Below are 17866 nucleotides of genomic sequence, written 5' to 3' on the forward strand. Positions count from 1 at the left end.
GAAATCCGTTTACTGGCGCCCCTATATGTACATAGAACTAAGTAGCCACAAATATTTTCGACGGATAACACGTAACTGGACATAACGTGTTACCTATTGGTCAACTATTTGTGACGTGCTTCGCAGTTTCACATTTTATGCACATAGAGGAGCTGATGTCTAAAACTGTTTCTCGCGGGCACGTTCAGTGCGCACGATGGGAAAAGTGATGGAAGACAACCTTTTCCATGATGGCCGAGGTTGCGACGAGGGTCTCGTGAATTTTCTGTAATATATCAGGATTTTGTGTATTAGAATGACCATGATTTCCAAAACCGCGGTCGGCATTGCCGTCGGGATCGCCGGGATCTTTGTTGGCTATTGTTTCTACTTTGACCAAAAGCGCCGCAGTGATCCCGATTTCAAAAAGAAGCTCCGCGAACGTAAGTTCTGATTTTTCATTCTCGTGCACGCGTGACTTCCTCGTGGTGATGTACGTTTCTAAGAGAAATCAATGTCTTTGGTAAAGACAGGTATAATTCCTCTTGACAACGTACATTACATCAATCATATAAAATGTAGTTCATTTTATACATTGTACATTTACATAAATCCTTTTTTATATATTAAAATTTTTAATATATTTATATATTGAAAATCATTTCATTTTTAATATTTATTATTGCATTACAAATGTAATTATAAATATAGGGAAAAGGGGAATAAGATGATGACCTTAAGGTTTGTCAATTTTTCCTAATTTCTGTGACAAAGTAAAAAGAACAATGTATATTTTTCAAATTCATTACAGTCTTGATTATCATTTGTAAAAATTAAAAGATTGTAAAATAAATTAGAATTTTTTTAAATTTATATTTTTTAAGAACATGTCAATTTTGTTATCTTGCCCCTATATCACTCATATATGGGTAAGATAACTCAATAATGGATAAGATTATAGAAAGGCACAAATGTACTTTTTGTAAATAAAAAAATTTGTTTTATTGTAATAAACATTTCTTATATTATTTTGATATCATAATATAAGAATGTAATTAAAACTAAGGAAAATAAAGAACGAAAAAATATACTAAAAATATAATAAAATTAATGAATTGCATATGATAAGATTTATTTAGACAAATAATCGGTACTAAATGTCATCTTATCCCTCTTTTCTCTATATAACATTCTGTCGTACCTCAAACTATAAAAAATGTATCTAACTCTTATTCTTTGCAAAAAAGATTTTATTTTTATTACACAGGTAGAAAGGCTAAGAAGCAAGCTCAGAAAGCTTCCTCAAAGATGCCAGATTTGAGGGATCATGAATTGGTGCAGAAATTCTTTCTGCAAGAGGTAAATCTTGCTGTTACTCTGACTGTATATGTATCTAGCTTTAATTCTTTAAAATTTATTTAAATTTATTTAATGGCTCCTGCTTCCAAAGTATAAGGAGGCAATACAACCAAATCATGTCACAGATGATCATCAACTAACTTTTAAGTTCTTTGAAGACTTAAAAGTTAGTTGATTTAACCAAATTTGTCTTTTAATCACTGGAATGCGTAATCGGTGAAACTCCTTAGTTTAAGGTGCAATTGGGATTCTTAATTATAAATGGAACGTTACTTAAATGTAGGTAAAATCCTGCATATGTCACATATGTGAGGCCTGGATAAGATCAAACCTGGATTTACGAATTGCTAATCTGTGGATTGAGCACCAAGCCACTCAACGCTTCAAATGTATTTAAATATGTAATATATTACACTTTTTTTGTGTGTTTAGGTTCAACTTGGGGAGGAATTACTGGCTTGTGGTGAAATAGATGGCGGAGTTGAGCATTTGGCTAATGCAGTAGCAGTCTGTGGACAGCCAGCCCAGTTGCTGACAGTTCTTCAGAAGACTTTGCCACCACCAATTTTCCAAATTCTGGTGCAGCGACTACCCGTTGTTGGCCAGGTAAGAATTAGTTTTAAAAATGTATTATTGAAATGAGAGGTAGTATTCTTTTTTTAAATTTGCTTTCTTACAGAAAATAGTATCGCAAACCCAAATGGCGGAGGAAGATGTTGAGTAGAGGAATATAAAATTTTGTTGACAATACTTAAATAAAATCTGAAATTAGCAAAGAGTTTGCTCATCTTTGCACAATATGGGTGCGAATATATAGTTTACATTTAGAAAATCCTACATTTGTACAATTCGTTGTCCCGTATTGAACTTCCATTTTTCTTAGTAGATGTATGTATCAACCGTATATAAAAAAATTTTTACAAATCATTATTTTATTTTGTCAAACGGATATATTTTAGTATCCGTTTATTTAAATAAAATAAATTTTAATTGAACAGCGATTCTGACAATTTTTGATAGATGTAAAACATATAGTATTCTGATACCAAATCAAAATTTTAATTTCTCTTTAAATGCTCCAATTCCATTAATGTATGTTCTTGAAAAATATAAACATCTAAAATTTACATATAGCTTTAAACATTTCTGTGAAAAATATATATTCAATACAAACATATTGCATATTACTAAAACAGTTGTAATTTTAATAGATTTAACATCACATATAATTGTCCTGTTGCATTTTGTATGGAATTACTATTTGTATTGATTTTATATTCTCTGAGAAACACTAATTTATCCTTATTGATTCACATATCCTATTTTTACTAATATTTTTTAATACCAAAAAGAAATTTTGTTTTTGTTTGGTATGTATTATATACATACATACATATATATATATATATATAATTGTTTTGTTATAAAAATTAACGTACAAGTTACTATACAAGTTAAAGTTTTATCAAAACATGATAAATTTTTAACAGATTACATATAGCTACTGCTTTAGTCTGATTCTGAGCAACATATGTCATTTGTGTGTTCAGGAATTGACGTTAATAAAATAAACTAGTATATTAATTACATGTTTTGATTAGCTGTGTTCAATAGAATACGCTGTCACTATCACATTTGCAATACTAATAAGCATATACGTTGCCTTACTTTGGTGTAGTAAATGTGGAAAAGTGACTTGTACAACACCACAATCTACGGATCCAATTGTAATCTCGTACAATTATTGTAATCATCTAAGCTATATCCAATGTGTGCACATTTATTATAAAAATATGGAAGATTTACCTGCTCAGGTACATTATTATATTCTTGAAGCATTTACGAAAGTATATACAATTGGAAGATTATTGTAAATCTTATGATGTGTGTCGCTATAAATTTACGCAGAAATATATATGTATTTTATAGATAAAATCTAATGTCGCTATAAATGCTATAAGCTCTAGAAATTATTTTGAAAATATAGATGTATATTGTTATATATTCGAAGATATTTAACTTTCTCTCTCTATACATATAATAACAATTCAAAGATATACAACACATAATACTTTTGGAAAAATTATATTCTTATAGAAAATATTTGGAATTCTATCAAATGAGCATAAAATAAAGAAATAAACATAAATAAAAAATATATTTACTGCGCGCAATTTTAAAGAATATTTATATTAAATACTCTTACATTAAATTATTATTTGAAATAAGATAATAGAGATAAAATATAAAACTCCTTTATTTACATATAATAACATTATATAATTTTTTCCATTATAGCTTTAATAATTCCCATATATAATTATGTCCATATATTACAAACAATTCGGTCCATATACATGTTTTACATAAGAACCTCTCTTTATTGGCATATATATATATATATATATATAAATAATAGATGAAAAATTCAATTATGAATAATGAAATTACACATTGCTTTTGCTTGATACCTTGTAATTTTATATATAGTGTTAATAATACCTCAAAATGTAAAAAGAAATCGATTATTAAAATAACACCCAAAAGTTAACAGAATCAAATTATATATACATATACTCATGAGCTAATGTTCATAAATTATACATGTACAAAACTCGATTATTGTAATCTGTTTAAAATATAAACGGAATTATATATATATATATATATGACATTAATTGTTACTGACCTATACATGGCAGTGTTTTACAACAAACTTATTTTCAACAATAAAATTTCTATATAATAATTTTTCCATATAATAATTTGTGAACAAAATAATTATGGTTATTTACATAACCATACATTTGAACATACAATAATAATCTTCATATCACTTGTGAGCACAATTTGTTCAGAACGTAAATACATCAATATGAGAATTTCAGTAATTCGTATTACTGAAATTCTGTATTATTTTATATGATTATTTCCAATGTTTTTCACTGTTATAATTACAATTACTTTGTACTTTTCTTGAATCATCAAATAGAATAAATAAAATGTGTATGACATATGCAAAAGCAGAGAGAGAATAGCAACAGTACAAAAAATAATATGATTTGTATTTTAATTGTGTTTTCTATCTTGAGCATGTATCAATAAAAATGTATAATAGATTTACAGTGGTAAGACGTTAAGATTGGGAACTTATTAATAATTAATTGTTATTTTACATTAATACACATCCTCTATACATTTTCAACCAGGATCATATTTGACACAATTATTTTGAATCTAAAATTTCATTTCTGGCTTGTGACATTACATCGAGAGCATTTTTCTTTATAAGACTTTTGGCCAAATCTTTACCAAGGAGTTCTGCACCAAGAAGACTTATACTACTTATTTTATAACTAGGAATAACGCTGCAATAAAGGCGGGGTTCCTGATATGGACATTTCCTATAAGAGAAAAAAACGTGAATCAAATTAAATATAAAATAAATTAAATATGCAATATGCTCAAAGATATTCATTGATAATATAACGTCGACATCAGAGTATGTTCAATCTTATACAAAAATATTCTAAAAAATATTAAAAAATCATATTTAACTCACCGAGGGGGCTCACCATCGTCGTTGGGTAAATACAACTTGCTTTTAGAAGTATCTGTAATCAGAGTTTGACCATCTAGAGACCATACAGCACCGGTAATCATTAACTCGGTCTTCTTCAAAGATGAAGATACTGCGACTGGTGCGGAACATCCGCCACCAAGGGTTTTTAGAAATGAACGCTCGCACACGCATGTCAATGTGGTTTCTAAATCAAACAATGGTTCCAAAATTGAACGTATTTTCCAATCTGACTCTCGACATTCAACACCCAATGCACCCTGACCGATAGCATAAAGGGCTTCCTCGGGTTCTAAAAACTAAAAGAATACATATATATGTTAATCCAAATAAATTTTGCAGAATACCAAAATGGAATATAAGACAAAAGATCATACCTGACTTATCTTGTCTTCCCAGCCCATCCGTTTTAAACCAGCAGCAGCTAATATGATCGCGGCGTAGGGACCATTTTCATCGTTTAATTTTTTTAATCTAGTGTTTAAGTTACCGCGAATGTTCTCTACCTTTAAGTGCGGCATGTTCCGTGATAATTGAGCGGATCTACGTAAAGAGCTAGTACCTATTACACTATCTTTCGGCAATGTAGTTAATGTTTTATCTTTGAATTTCTTCGACATGACCACTGCGTCGCGTGGATCCTCACGTCTACAAAAATATATTATTTATTAGCATTATTAACGAATATTAATTTTTTATAGTTTAATTTATTTAAAATATAAATACATATTTTTTTTATTGAATTTTTGCAAATAGACAATTTTTCGTAATGCGCTATACATTTGAGTTAATAGCTTTGGCATTAACCAACATATAATTATTTTATTAGCAAAACAGTAAAGTTAATTAAAATTGAAGTTAATAAAAATGTATAGGTTAATTAAAATTGATAAGACTGAATACAAGATGTTTCTTTCATAAGAACGATAGCATACGTCTCTGCATTTAAATTTAAAATGTGCTCTCCATGTTGGAGCATTGATATGCAAAATAGCAAAGTCAGCTTTTGCTGACGAGAAGTAACTACAGACGAATGTAGTATCACAGTCAATTTAAGAGAGAATAGCTCGAATTTTACGATGTTCAATATTATATATCAGATGGAACTTACTTTAATATTGCCCCTAGAGCCATTCCTGTCGGCAGTGTTGTTGACAAATCTTTCAATGAATGCACAACGAAATCAACGCTACCATTTTCTAAAGCTAGTTCCAACTCCTCGGTAAATAGGGACTTCTCCCCGATCTTTGGTAAAGACTTGTCCAAAATCTTATCCCCTTTAGTATTCATCGTTACTGCAATTTGATTTCAATTCGATAAAATAAAGCTTCTAATTTTATAAAAGTGCATATATACCATTCGATATATATATATATATAAGTTATTTTGTTGACAAAATACATATGATAATGAATGTTTCATTATATGCCAGTCATTCAATATATAACAAGAAAAAGCTGTACTTATCAGTACTTCAAATCAGGGTTGGTAAAAAAAACGTTTTAAACGTGTTTTAAACAGTTTAAAACATGCTTAATTGATGTTTTTAATATGTTTTAAATATGTTTTTTTTATATAATAGTACTGTTCAAAGCATATTTGAAGCATTAAAAACATATTCAAGAAGAAACATAATATGTTTTCTTAAAAAAAAAACATTAGTCTTTACCAACTCTGCTTCAAATATATTATATAATGATATGTAGTCAAAGAAGAGAAGTTGCGAGATTATCACGTGTGATACTGAGAAATTATGAAATCTGATACTGAATTTTTAAATTTCTTCAAAACAAATTTATTTAAGTTACACGGAAAATAACCAACATAACAGCGAATAGTGCGTGCACAGTTGTATAATCTGCTTACCTATTTTAAATTCTTTTTTGGGGTGAATTTCTTTCAAACATTGTATTACGTGTTTAGTTTGTATCAAGGCCAACTAAAAGGTTTTAAAAAATACATTATTCATGTTCAAAGTAAAAAAAACATGCTTCTTTGCAATTTCATGTAATAAAAACAAATAAAAAAAATACATAATTTTATATATATAATATGTAAAATTGTGTAACGAGTTGCTTACTTCCTAAATTGACATTTTAATTACATATTTAAAAAACCACTTTGCAATCCTTATACTTTTTTATATAATTTATACTTTTAAATATTATCGTTAGTCATCTCTGATGATAAACTAAAAAAAATTTTTTAAACTGCTGAGTAATCTTACGCCAGAGATACAAGAACAGTCTGGCAACATGCGCAGCAGTGATTACATAAAATTAATAATTGTCATCGATAAGAGATGACTTGTAATCAGTCTTCTTAGTTAAAAGAGAAACGGAAATCATTCTTTACATAATAATTTACATAATGCGATTTGCGGTTTTCCCAAAAAATATTTTTTTTCCTTGTAAAACCGAAAAACCGGATTAAAAAAAAACGAAAGCGTGCACTCACCTCGCTTTTCCGAGACCCAACTCGGATTACATCACATTTTTTATCGTCGTTCATTATTACGTTCTGTACACCAGGTATAGTCGAGCGTTAAACTATGGAATGTATTAGGTGTTGATAGGTACAAGACATCAAGTTCGAGAAATAACGATGGAAGAAGGGACGTGAAAATCTGAGAGATACTCCAATTGGGTCAAGGAATGTGAACACTTTCACTACAAACTAGGAACTGCGCTTGATCTTACGACTTCTTGCGTTTCTACGAACGAGATGTGCGAGGAAAAAAGACGAAATTATGGGGTTAATGTGCGTAGGCTGAATTCTTTCACAGTCACTGGCACTGCAGCAGAATGTGAAATTGATTAAGAAAGTTTTGGAAGAACGGCGACGGTAAAACTTAAACTACCGCCATAACGAACGCAATGCGACTGACTGCGATTGACGAAACGGAGTAGAATATAAAATTATAAATAATCACTCCAGCGATACCACGTGTTGCCAAGATGTCGCTCGACATTCCTCGATAAATAAATCTGAAAAGAAATCTGACTTATCAATAGAAAATAACAATAGTATGAAAGTAATATAAAGAAAATAATATAAATAAAATAATGTAGTCGCGAATCTCGAAAATTAACAATTTATAATATCAGAAGAATATAATCTGTAAGAATTGTATTCTCTAAAATTTTGTTATTTCTGAAGAATTAGCTTAGTCACTAACGAGATATATATTTAACATCAACTTGGGCTTCTCATGATATGTACCACCGGGCACCGACGAGGTAGTTTGATTAACTTAATCAGCAGAACTATTATTATAGATAGGAGATTTTTATTACTTTTATCACAGTTAAATACAGGAACGCAGAGATAGAAATATATCACGAAGAGATGAGGTTAAGAACGATATACAATCTTGCTGTTGACTACACTGCTGATAGAGTTCTTCTTTTTTTAGTTTCCCCTTGATTGGTTTTCCGATTCAAATTTAGAGTCACAGTACCATGTAAAAATAACAGATCTTTCGATCCAATGAATAACCTCTTCGGGGAGCAGAGGTCTCAAATCGAATGATCAATAACTCTTCTTTGAGGTTAACTTGGAGATCTGATTGATTGAGTTAATCGTCGATTAAGTTAATCAATCGATTAAGTTGGTAACAGTCGCCCTTAGGCCTGTTCTTCTTGGCTAAACTTTTGCACCAAGTTTATCTTTCTTCATCTTTCTTCCTTTTCTCTCCAGGAGGAATGAAGAGGAAGAAAGATGAACTGGTGCAAAGTTCAATCAAAAAGAACAGGCCTAATAAGAGGTCTGTTTTCTGTGGCTGAACTAGTATACACTTTTGGAACTTAGTAAGAAAGAAATATATACGTTTAATATTTGTTTAAAGCGAGAAAGAGAGTTCTAGAATAATCTAGTGCAGGAACAAAAAACAGACCAAAGTTGAAGTGTAACAAATGTATATTATTGTACCGTGTGTACCAGTTCAGAAAGTGCAGCAATAAAAAACAGAACCTTATGTCTGTCCACATTGCTTGCACCTTTAGGTCTATTCGCAAAGAATGTAAACAGTAGATCTATTATTACCTCGTCGATGCATATCAGCACATGGTCTGAGTAGGATCATGCAGAATGAATTTTGAGTTGATTTAAATTAACAATTAATATGCGATTGCGACAACGTTTCCAACATGAGCGAAGAAGTTAAACATTTTTCAGATTTGAAACTGAATTCTTGGCTCCTTGCGCAATGCGAGTCTATGGGTAAGGAATTTTCCATAAAAATTATTTATTAAAAACCTAAAATAATGTTCGATGATATATAAAATTTCCAATATTTGATGGTATTCAACGCTAAACTTTTGCAGAATTGTTTTTTGAAATTATACAGCTATTATTTGTTTTAGGCTTAAAAAAGCCAACTCCCATTCAGCAAAATTGCATTCCTCGAATACTGATGGGTGAAGATTGCATAGGTTGTGCCAAAACTGGTAGTGGCAAAACTTTAGCATTTGTCCTGCCTATTTTGCAAAAATTGTGCGAGGATCCATATGGCATATTTGCTCTTGTGTTAACACCAACGAGGGAACTAGCTTTTCAGGTGAAAAATTCTACTTTATTGTGCTATTGTAATATAAATTGTTATATATTTATGGAATTTATTTTGGATTATCCCCCCTATAATATAATAATTTTAATTGTTTCGAAATAATAGAGAACAATTTCACCAAGATAAATCATGCTTGCATTTAATTATAAATCTCATTACTGGTATTATTTTAGATTGCTGATCAATTCGCCGCAATTGGCAAGGCTATCAATCTGAAAAAATGTGTAATTGTTGGCGGCATGGATATGCTGGAACAAGGATTAGAATTGTCAAAACGGCCACATATAGTTGTAGCTACGCCAGGTCGATTGGCAGATCATTTGGACAGCTGTGATACATTCTCCTTGCAGAAGATCAAATTTTTAGTATTGGATGAAGCCGATAGATTGCTCGGTGGTCATTTCGATGGACAATTGAAGACAATATTTGCTGCATTGCCCAAACAGAAACAAGTATTATTTTTCAGCGCTACTATGACAGATACTCTGGATAAAGTAAAGCAAATAGCTTCTACTGAGGTATATTTCAACAATGCAACTGCATGAGGGGGTGGAAACCATAGTGGTGTAAGTCACTTGAAAAAATTTTTTATAATTTTTAATTTTTGGTAATGTGTGTGTGAAGAGTTTTTTATTTTGTATTCTCATTTTTATCAAAATCATAATTAAAAGACTTACATCATTATAGGTTTTCCCTCTTTTATGTATTATATTACATTCAATTTACCGGAATGGAACTTTTCATCCAGGTTTTTACATGGCAAGAGGAAGATGACTCTGGTATTGCCACTGTGAAGGAATTGGATCAACGTTACGTATTGTGTCCTAAGAATGTGCTCGATTCATATCTGGTAGAAGTAATTAGGACGTTTCGTATCACAAACGAAGATGGTTCTATTATGATATTTACGGACACTTGCAAGTAAATAATTGTTTTCGTCACATGATATAAAATTAATTATATATTTAGACTCTTAAGCAATTACTAATATCATTATTTTGTTATATTTAGACACTGTCAATTATTATCCATGACATTGAATGATGTCGGATTTACGAACGTGGCTCTTCACGCAATGATAAAGCAAAAGGAACGTTTAGCAGCGCTAAATAAATTCAAGTCAAATCACATACAGATATTAATTGCTACTGATGTCGCGGCGAGAGGTCTGGATATCCCTACAGTACAATTAATCATTAATCATGTAATACCGAATGTACCAAAAGAATACATTCATAGAGTCGGTAGAACAGCTCGTGCAGGTAAAAACGGTATGTCGATAAGCTTGATAACTCCAAACGACATAAAGTTGTTGCACGCGATTGAAAATGTCATAGGCATTAAGTTAACGGAGTATAAAGTAGACGGTGAGTACATATCCTGTTTTGCGCTTTGTTTTTTTTTTAAGTAATTAAAAATTGCATCTCTCTCTTCTCTCTCTCTGATTATCTTTTAATTGATACTAGATAAGGAAATCGTTACAATCGTGACGCAAATATCAGTGGCAAAACGGGAAGCAGAAATCAAATTGGATGAGACTGACTTTTATGAAAAGAAAATGATCAATAAGCAAAAGAAGTTAATCTTAGAAGAATTGGAAGGAGGCCAACTATCGGATGAGGTAGATATCTACAAAGAGGAGAGAGAAAAACGTAGGAAGAAGAGGAAAAGAAGATTGGAATCTTGAAAATAAAACAGCTTATTTAATATACAATAAAACACCAATATACAACAAACAATTAAACCATATATAATTCGTGATACAATGATAAATAGTACTACTGTTATCTTTTTATCGTGTTGCACCCAAGATATTACAATTTGTATTTAAATAATAAGAATGGATGTTTGTAATTATGTGCATAATTATTTCAAAGATAAATTGTATAAAAATATGACTAAGATGTTTTGACATAAAATATGTCTTCAAAAAACATATTTTTCGCCAAACTTGGTGTTGATTTCTCCCAAAATTTTATATAAATATTTTGTAAGTTTAAATATATACAAAATTGTCTATTATCTATGTAGATATATTATGCATGTGGCAAGTGTTAAGTGTACGAAATCTAAAAGGCAACTTCATATAAAAAATACAACTACATGTGAAAGAATAGCGTGCTTTTGAGATACTTAGAGACGCGCTCTAATTTTTTCTTCGTTTTGTATTAAGTTTAATTTTTGTAAGAAGGCGTAGAGTTCAGCAACGTATTCCTTAGGATACGTATAGAAGTGGGCAACGTGCGGCGACTCTTCGAATACCTTCATATATGTCTGTAATACAAATGTAGTATGTATTTTTACATGATTCTGTCGTGAGCTAGTAAACGCGAATCGTACCTTTATTCCTAAGGAATCCCAGGTATCGCGCAAAGATATATTGCTGGTTACAGCTCCAACAGGATCAGTTTTGCTTACAAACAATAATGCTGGTACGCGTAGTACATTAGCATCATGAAATACCTGACTGGATCGAATGTAATACTGTGTCGCTTGCTGGTGGAATGTCTTCATGTGATATCTGAAAGTAACGTTGATATTACTCAAAGATAATTATTTTATCAATCCTATCCTCTGTTACTTACTCTACGTATTTTCGTAACATAGACTGCAACATCATATTTTTTGGGAATACTGCACGAGGGAAACCAATTGCGATTTGACTAATGTCAGCTATGCTGTCCCATACCTGTCCAACAATTCTGTCAGTAACAGTATTGTACTTGCCCTTGTTGCTTTGTATCAAATCCAAAGCTTCACCCCACATGTAACCGCCCACTGAAAACCCATGTAACAGAATTTGTTGGTAACTTTCGTTTTGCTTTAAGAAAGTTAACAAATCGGCTGCCACTAGCTGTAAACAAATTGAAAATTGTAATTTAACGAAAATTGTAAATGGACTAACAACCATGCCAGGTAAAAAATTTTTCATGCATGAATGTGTATAAATATGTATGAACATACATAAACGCATAAATATTCATAAACATATAATTATATATGAATTATGTCCATACATGTTCATACATAATTATGCATAATTTTATATATGTATAATTATACATGAATAATTTTTTTACATTTCTTTAAACTTGATTTTTTCTAAAACATGCGAAAATTACTTTAATTATTTGTAATGTTTTCACATTACTATTATTATTTCTATTACACTAAAAAGTAATTTTACAAAAGAAAAAAGAATGTATAAACATGTATGAACATATTTCTTATATTATACGTTATGAATATTTATGTGTATGTTTATACATATTTGTACATATTCATGAAAAATTTTTTACCGGGGCACTTAGGGGCTCCGCACAATAAAAGGAACAGGGAACAGAGAATAAGAATTTCAATCTATCAGAAATCATGTATTGTGGAATACGCAGTGTGTATTTCACAATACATGATTTCTGATAGGTTGAAATTCTTATTCTCTGTTCTCTGTTCCTTGTTTTATTGTACGGAGCCCCTTAAAATCGTTATTGCGTAGTTTTTTTCTTTATCATGTATAAAAATCTATGCACGTAACTAAAACGTTGTTGTATAATTTATTTATCATGTATCTGCGTGTATAACGACGCTGACGTTGTCAAGAGTTACAGAATAGGGGCCCACGAATTACAGAATAGAAAGTAGATTCAATGTGTACTCCATCGTGTACACTTACCCTAGAACCCTTCGCAGGCCACATAAGTTGCCAAGGCGTAAGGGATACCACTACCACGTCAAAACCTTGTTCCATGTACAAATTAACAAACTTCATAACATGTCGTCGCTCTGATAGTAGCCAAGTGAGAATAACTAACAAAGGGCGATTGTTTGTTACATTTAGAGTCTGAGCAATGTTTTTAGATGAGATAATACGATTATTTTGTGTAAGAAATTCAATATTCTTTGAGACATGATGCGAGGATATCGTTCGTGTTAATTGTCCAAGACCCTAAAAAAAACAGGTAAATATGATAATAAAAAAATGATTAACACACAATTGTATCTAAGTGACATTATCATTACAATTGCAAATGAGAGAATACATTACCAAGTATGGGTTACGTTTTAATAACTGTGACTGCATGCACAAGCCAATCTGTCTTCCCGAAAAGGTATTGCATAAAGCTCTAATTATCATTGTGATAAAGGATCTTCTGTCTTTTTCATATACCTATAATAACAAAATATAAGAAATTAAATTTTAATTACTTCTGTAATAGAATTCTTCGTTTATATACACAATTAAAAATCAGATTCGTGAAACTTTGAGATTTGTGTTTACAATCAATATTATAATTACTAATTGTTGTATCCTGTAACTGGAGCTAAGACTTTCTAAAACTCTATTCTTGACATTGCGAGAATAGACCAAAAAAATATTCGGGGGGTTATCATGATTCACCTCAACGTCCGTGTAACATTTTACCACTACGATAACGCCGGGTTAATATTTACCAATTGATTCTCTTTATAAATTCCACCCAGTCAGAGAAATACCACTATATGTGTTTAATAGTTTAGTGATTCTGCTGACTGTATATAATGAATGATCCCTTAGGATTGGTTTGTCAATTATATCTCATATAATTATTTCATCTTTCAACTTCTACCTCTCTTCTCTCTCTTTCACCGTGTTTCGAAAAATATATTTAATTCCACTTTGCCAACTGATTTACATTCAGACTGCCGACAAGCAATTCTCTCAAATATTATTTGAATGAAGTAATCACGATCACTGCCGCTAACTTGCGAATGACAACATGAGATCGACTAGTCAACTGACACTGTAGTTTAATGAGCGCTCATTATAATTATTGCCTGACCACTGGAGTAGAGTTCCATAGACCTTTAGATCCATGATAAATCTAAAGGAATGTACCAATAATAACGGGCGTTCACTCAGCTGTTGTGTCTGCTGAACGTACGCCACGTACGCCTCGGATTGCCAAAATTACGGACGTCATTGATTATAAACGTTCACACACACGCGCACGTACAAGTGTTTATAAAGATGCATGCGTTCTTAAGGAATAATTCAGACGTGTGATTTATCACATATTGTATATGACTATCACAAAAACTCGCATAAAGTCCAAAGTTCGACCATCCAAAAACTCGTACGACAGTGTCTGGCGGCGATAAACTGCACAGGGCAAGGGTTCATCGAATTTATCTATTAAGTACAATGCGACGAGTTCCGGTATCAATCCTTATCGAATCTCCGACGTGCTTCTTTGGTTATTGGCTCTCACCTCTAAATCCCCGTTCGAAAGTTCGCTCGGAACGAATATCGTCTGGCACCATAACACCACGCAATCAGATGAATTCGCTTCTCGGACTGTTCTCGGACGCGTCGCCGCGAGATGTGCGAGACTGCGCGAGATTGCGCGAAACGCGACTGCGATCTCCACACATATATATATGTGTGTGTGCGTGTGCGTGCGTGATGTTTGTATGTGTGTGGCGCGTGCGTGTGTATGTGTGTGTGTGTGTTCGCAGTCGCGGCGATGTGTGTGTGTGAATGTTTGTATGTGTGTGGCGCGTGCGTGTGTATGTGTGTGTGTGTGTTCGCAGTCGCGGCGATGTGTGTGTGTGAATGTTTGTATGTGTGTGGCGCGTGCGTGTGTATGTGTGTGTGTGGGTTCGCAGTCGCGGCGATGTGTGTGTGTGAATGTTTGTATGTGTGTGGCGCGTGCGTGTGTATGTGTGTGTGTGGCCCATGCACGTTACACGCGTCGTTCACGCATACGCGCCCGTGCGACCGGATCTCCTTATTTTTCTCCCCGCGGGGGTGCGTGAACGCGCGCGCACTTCCGCGTCTGCGCTCATGACGAGCAAAATCCGCTCTTGTTATTACAAGACAGTTCTACGCGCGATATAATTTAACATGAAAAACATAACGAAATAATCAGAATGCATGTATAATAAATTATATTATAATACGAAGTACACATTGCAAAAAATTGTATATATATATATATATAGACAAAAACGTGTCAGATTTCTATTTCTCAAGCCTGAATTATATTAGACCGTCAGATATATGGACTTTTAAATGACGAATAAAAACGGAAGAGAAGAAGAAAAGAGCACATGACACGTGAAATACGCTGAATGGTGTATTTCGAAAGAATGTCTGTCCTTATTCACGCTCATTTTTTACGCGGTTGAACCAAAAGCTTACGAAGTTTGATTTTCAGACGTTTTAATTTTGCATCTTTCATAAATAATAATCAAAACAAGATCTATTTAAAAACGAATAACATGTGATACGTTCAAATTTCATTAAAATTATTATTTGACAAAGTTTTTATGCGACGTTCAAAAAGTTAAGAAAAAAAAAACAAACTTATAGCGTTTTCGGCCCGACCGGGTTTGCACCAACCTGGGTTGGATTAATGGCGTTTTGCGCTCTCCTATTGGTAGAGCGTGTGACATCAACCAATAGGAAAGATTAATCCAACCCAGGTTGGTGCAAACCCGATCGGGCCGAAAACGCTATTAAATTAGATTGCGATTGATTAATCGCGTTATGCAGTTTTTATCGCTGTAAATGCAGTTTTTATGGAACAATAAAGTATAATTGCATTCCTACGCGTATAATGCGATTGGTCAACAACGAATTGAAAAAATATAACAATCACTAAGTGAAAAACTCGTATTTTACAAACGGCAATGTGCAGCGACCTATAATATAATTGTACATAATTGATGAGCAATTAGTAACTTTTAATGTACGTTGCTCACATTTACTGCTAATTATATTACTACAGAGAGAATTTTTTCTTAGAAGTACTGAAAATATGACAGTCGTGGGATAACGTTGTATTTCGAAGAATTTTAATGTAAATTTTTCTCATTCATTAATAAAACTACAATAAAGTATAAAATAATCAATTTTACTAAAGTGCATGGTAAAAATCTTTAAAATATTGTATAAAGTATTGTACCACAACTACCATATTTTTAGAGTAAATTTTAAAAGAAAATTCTCTCCGTGTGCTAATATGAATAAAGTATCGAATGTGGCAATCACATTAATATTTATTAATCGTAATTAAATATAATTCTATGTATTAATATTATATAATGCTAATGTAAAATAAGTATTTGCAGAAATAGAATAAATTCTTGAAGCGTCTTGTTGGAAATATGGAAAACTAATCGAGAGAGAGAGAGAGAGTGAGATATGCAATATTATAGTCTTACCTAATTCCGATTAGAACCATGTAACGTAATTCTTACACATTATGTATATATACATATATATACCAATATTTCCATTAATAAGAAAATTTTAATACGAGTTGCACGTAAACACAAAATGTCGTTGTCGAATCTGATAAACACAAAAAATACCGTATATTCAAGAATTCGTCCCCGACCGCTCTCTTTCTCGAAATTGCAACAAAGTAGATAAAGGCTTCTTAGTTCGCTTGACTGGAACGCGATTCAATCGTCCTTGATCGGCGAGGTGTCAATGGTCGCGAAAAGGAAGAGAAAAGAGGTTGAATTTACTTGTCACGTCATGCAGCTACGTGCATCTCGTTGATTCGCATCGATTTTTTTTTCTCACTACGCACTCACGCATTATTGGACGACAAGAAACGACGACGATCCGAGGGAGTCGGTGGTTTATTCGCAAATTACTTACGGTGCAAAATCCAGTCGACGCGATCCACCAGTCGACGAACTAGTCGAACAGGCTGTGACCAGACAACTTTTGTCGCATGCCTGAGTTACTTAACACGTGAACGCGGCGATCGCCTATATTTTGTACTTCGCTCATCGCTGTATGTCTCGTACAAGTCGTAGATTAAATTTCTTTGAGGTAGTCTCTTATAGATTCTCGAGGTCATGAGTCACCGGTGACATTGCCATTTCCAGATGATATACACGTAACATACACGTGCATCGTTACGATTATATTGTTGCGGAATTTTAAGATTTCTAATCGAGAGACTTGTTCAGAATCTCTAACAAATAATACCTATAGTATCGTATCACTTTAATAATATTAGATATTTTATCTCTCTCTTTTATCTGTGTTTCAATCTCGAACATAAAGATAAAAAAAGGATTTTTGCCGATCTTGAAATCGTTTAACACAATAGAACTCTTATTTAATGGATTTGTCTTAAATACCAATCTTTATCAGGTTCATATTTTCGAACAATTTACGTAAATAAGAAGTCATATTCAAATGAGTTTACTGCGTTCTTATTCTTCAGGAAGAAACTTGTACTTCGTACGATTACATAAAAGTTACTACCACGTATAAACCAGATGTTCGTTTTTTTGCTGAACTTTGTCCACAGTTCACCTTTCTTTTTTCCCCTCTCCGACGTGAAGAGAAAAAGGAGAAAAATAAACCGTGCACGAGT

The 17866-nt window shown here is 32.3% G+C and overlaps 4 protein-coding genes across 6 annotated transcripts; 2 read left to right on the forward strand and 2 right to left on the reverse strand.

Annotated features, from left to right (window-relative positions):
- The first annotated feature begins 174 nt into the window (after window positions 1-174).
- On the forward strand, window positions 175-2114 carry Tom20 (translocase of outer membrane 20). Its single transcript, XM_018513486.1, has 4 exons — window positions 175-422; window positions 1247-1338; window positions 1771-1944; window positions 2018-2114. The coding sequence occupies exons 1-4, from the start codon at window positions 296-298 to the stop codon at window positions 2060-2062; spliced, it is 438 nt and encodes a 145-aa protein (XP_018368988.1). The 5' UTR covers window positions 175-295; the 3' UTR covers window positions 2063-2114.
- A 2341-nt stretch (window positions 2115-4455) lies between these two features.
- Window positions 4456-7816, reverse strand: l(3)02640 (porphobilinogen deaminase-like protein l(3)02640). Its single transcript, XM_018513681.1, has 6 exons — window positions 7376-7816; window positions 6785-6857; window positions 6030-6213; window positions 5296-5566; window positions 4901-5217; window positions 4456-4742 (listed from the first exon to the last, which is right to left on the reverse strand). The coding sequence occupies exons 1-6, from the start codon at window positions 7427-7429 to the stop codon at window positions 4565-4567; spliced, it is 1077 nt and encodes a 358-aa protein (XP_018369183.1). The 5' UTR covers window positions 7430-7816; the 3' UTR covers window positions 4456-4564.
- A 1244-nt stretch (window positions 7817-9060) lies between these two features.
- Window positions 9061-11298, forward strand: Dbp45A (putative ATP-dependent RNA helicase Dbp45A). The gene is made up of 6 exons (XM_018513685.1): window positions 9061-9139; window positions 9283-9476; window positions 9659-10003; window positions 10234-10406; window positions 10497-10852; window positions 10952-11298. The coding sequence occupies exons 1-6, from the start codon at window positions 9067-9069 to the stop codon at window positions 11170-11172; spliced, it is 1362 nt and encodes a 453-aa protein (XP_018369187.1). The 5' UTR covers window positions 9061-9066; the 3' UTR covers window positions 11173-11298.
- Window positions 11299-11446: 148 nt separating this feature from the next.
- l(2)k09913 (transmembrane protein 53-like lethal (2) k09913) lies at window positions 11447-17267 on the reverse strand. 3 transcript variants are annotated; one of them, XM_018513682.1, is made up of 6 exons: window positions 17137-17267; window positions 13531-13653; window positions 13159-13431; window positions 12071-12339; window positions 11826-12006; window positions 11447-11759 (listed from the first exon to the last, which is right to left on the reverse strand). In XM_018513682.1, exons 2-6 carry the CDS (start codon window positions 13618-13620, stop codon window positions 11619-11621), a joined length of 954 nt encoding a protein of 317 aa, XP_018369184.1. In that variant the 5' UTR covers window positions 13621-13653; window positions 17137-17267; the 3' UTR covers window positions 11447-11618. The 3 variants fall into 3 exon arrangements, with proteins under 3 accessions (XP_018369184.1, XP_018369186.1, XP_018369185.1); XM_018513684.1 differs by lacking the exon at window positions 17137-17267 and adding an exon at window positions 14735-14831; XM_018513683.1 differs by lacking the exon at window positions 17137-17267 and adding an exon at window positions 13938-14499.
- Between the last annotated feature and the right edge of the window lie 599 nt (window positions 17268-17866).

The sequence above is a fragment of the Trachymyrmex cornetzi genome, unplaced genomic scaffold (assembly GCF_001594075.2).
Source record: "Trachymyrmex cornetzi isolate Tcor2-1 unplaced genomic scaffold, Tcor1.1 scaffold47, whole genome shotgun sequence".
Lineage (NCBI taxonomy): Eukaryota > Metazoa > Arthropoda > Insecta > Hymenoptera > Formicidae > Trachymyrmex > Trachymyrmex cornetzi.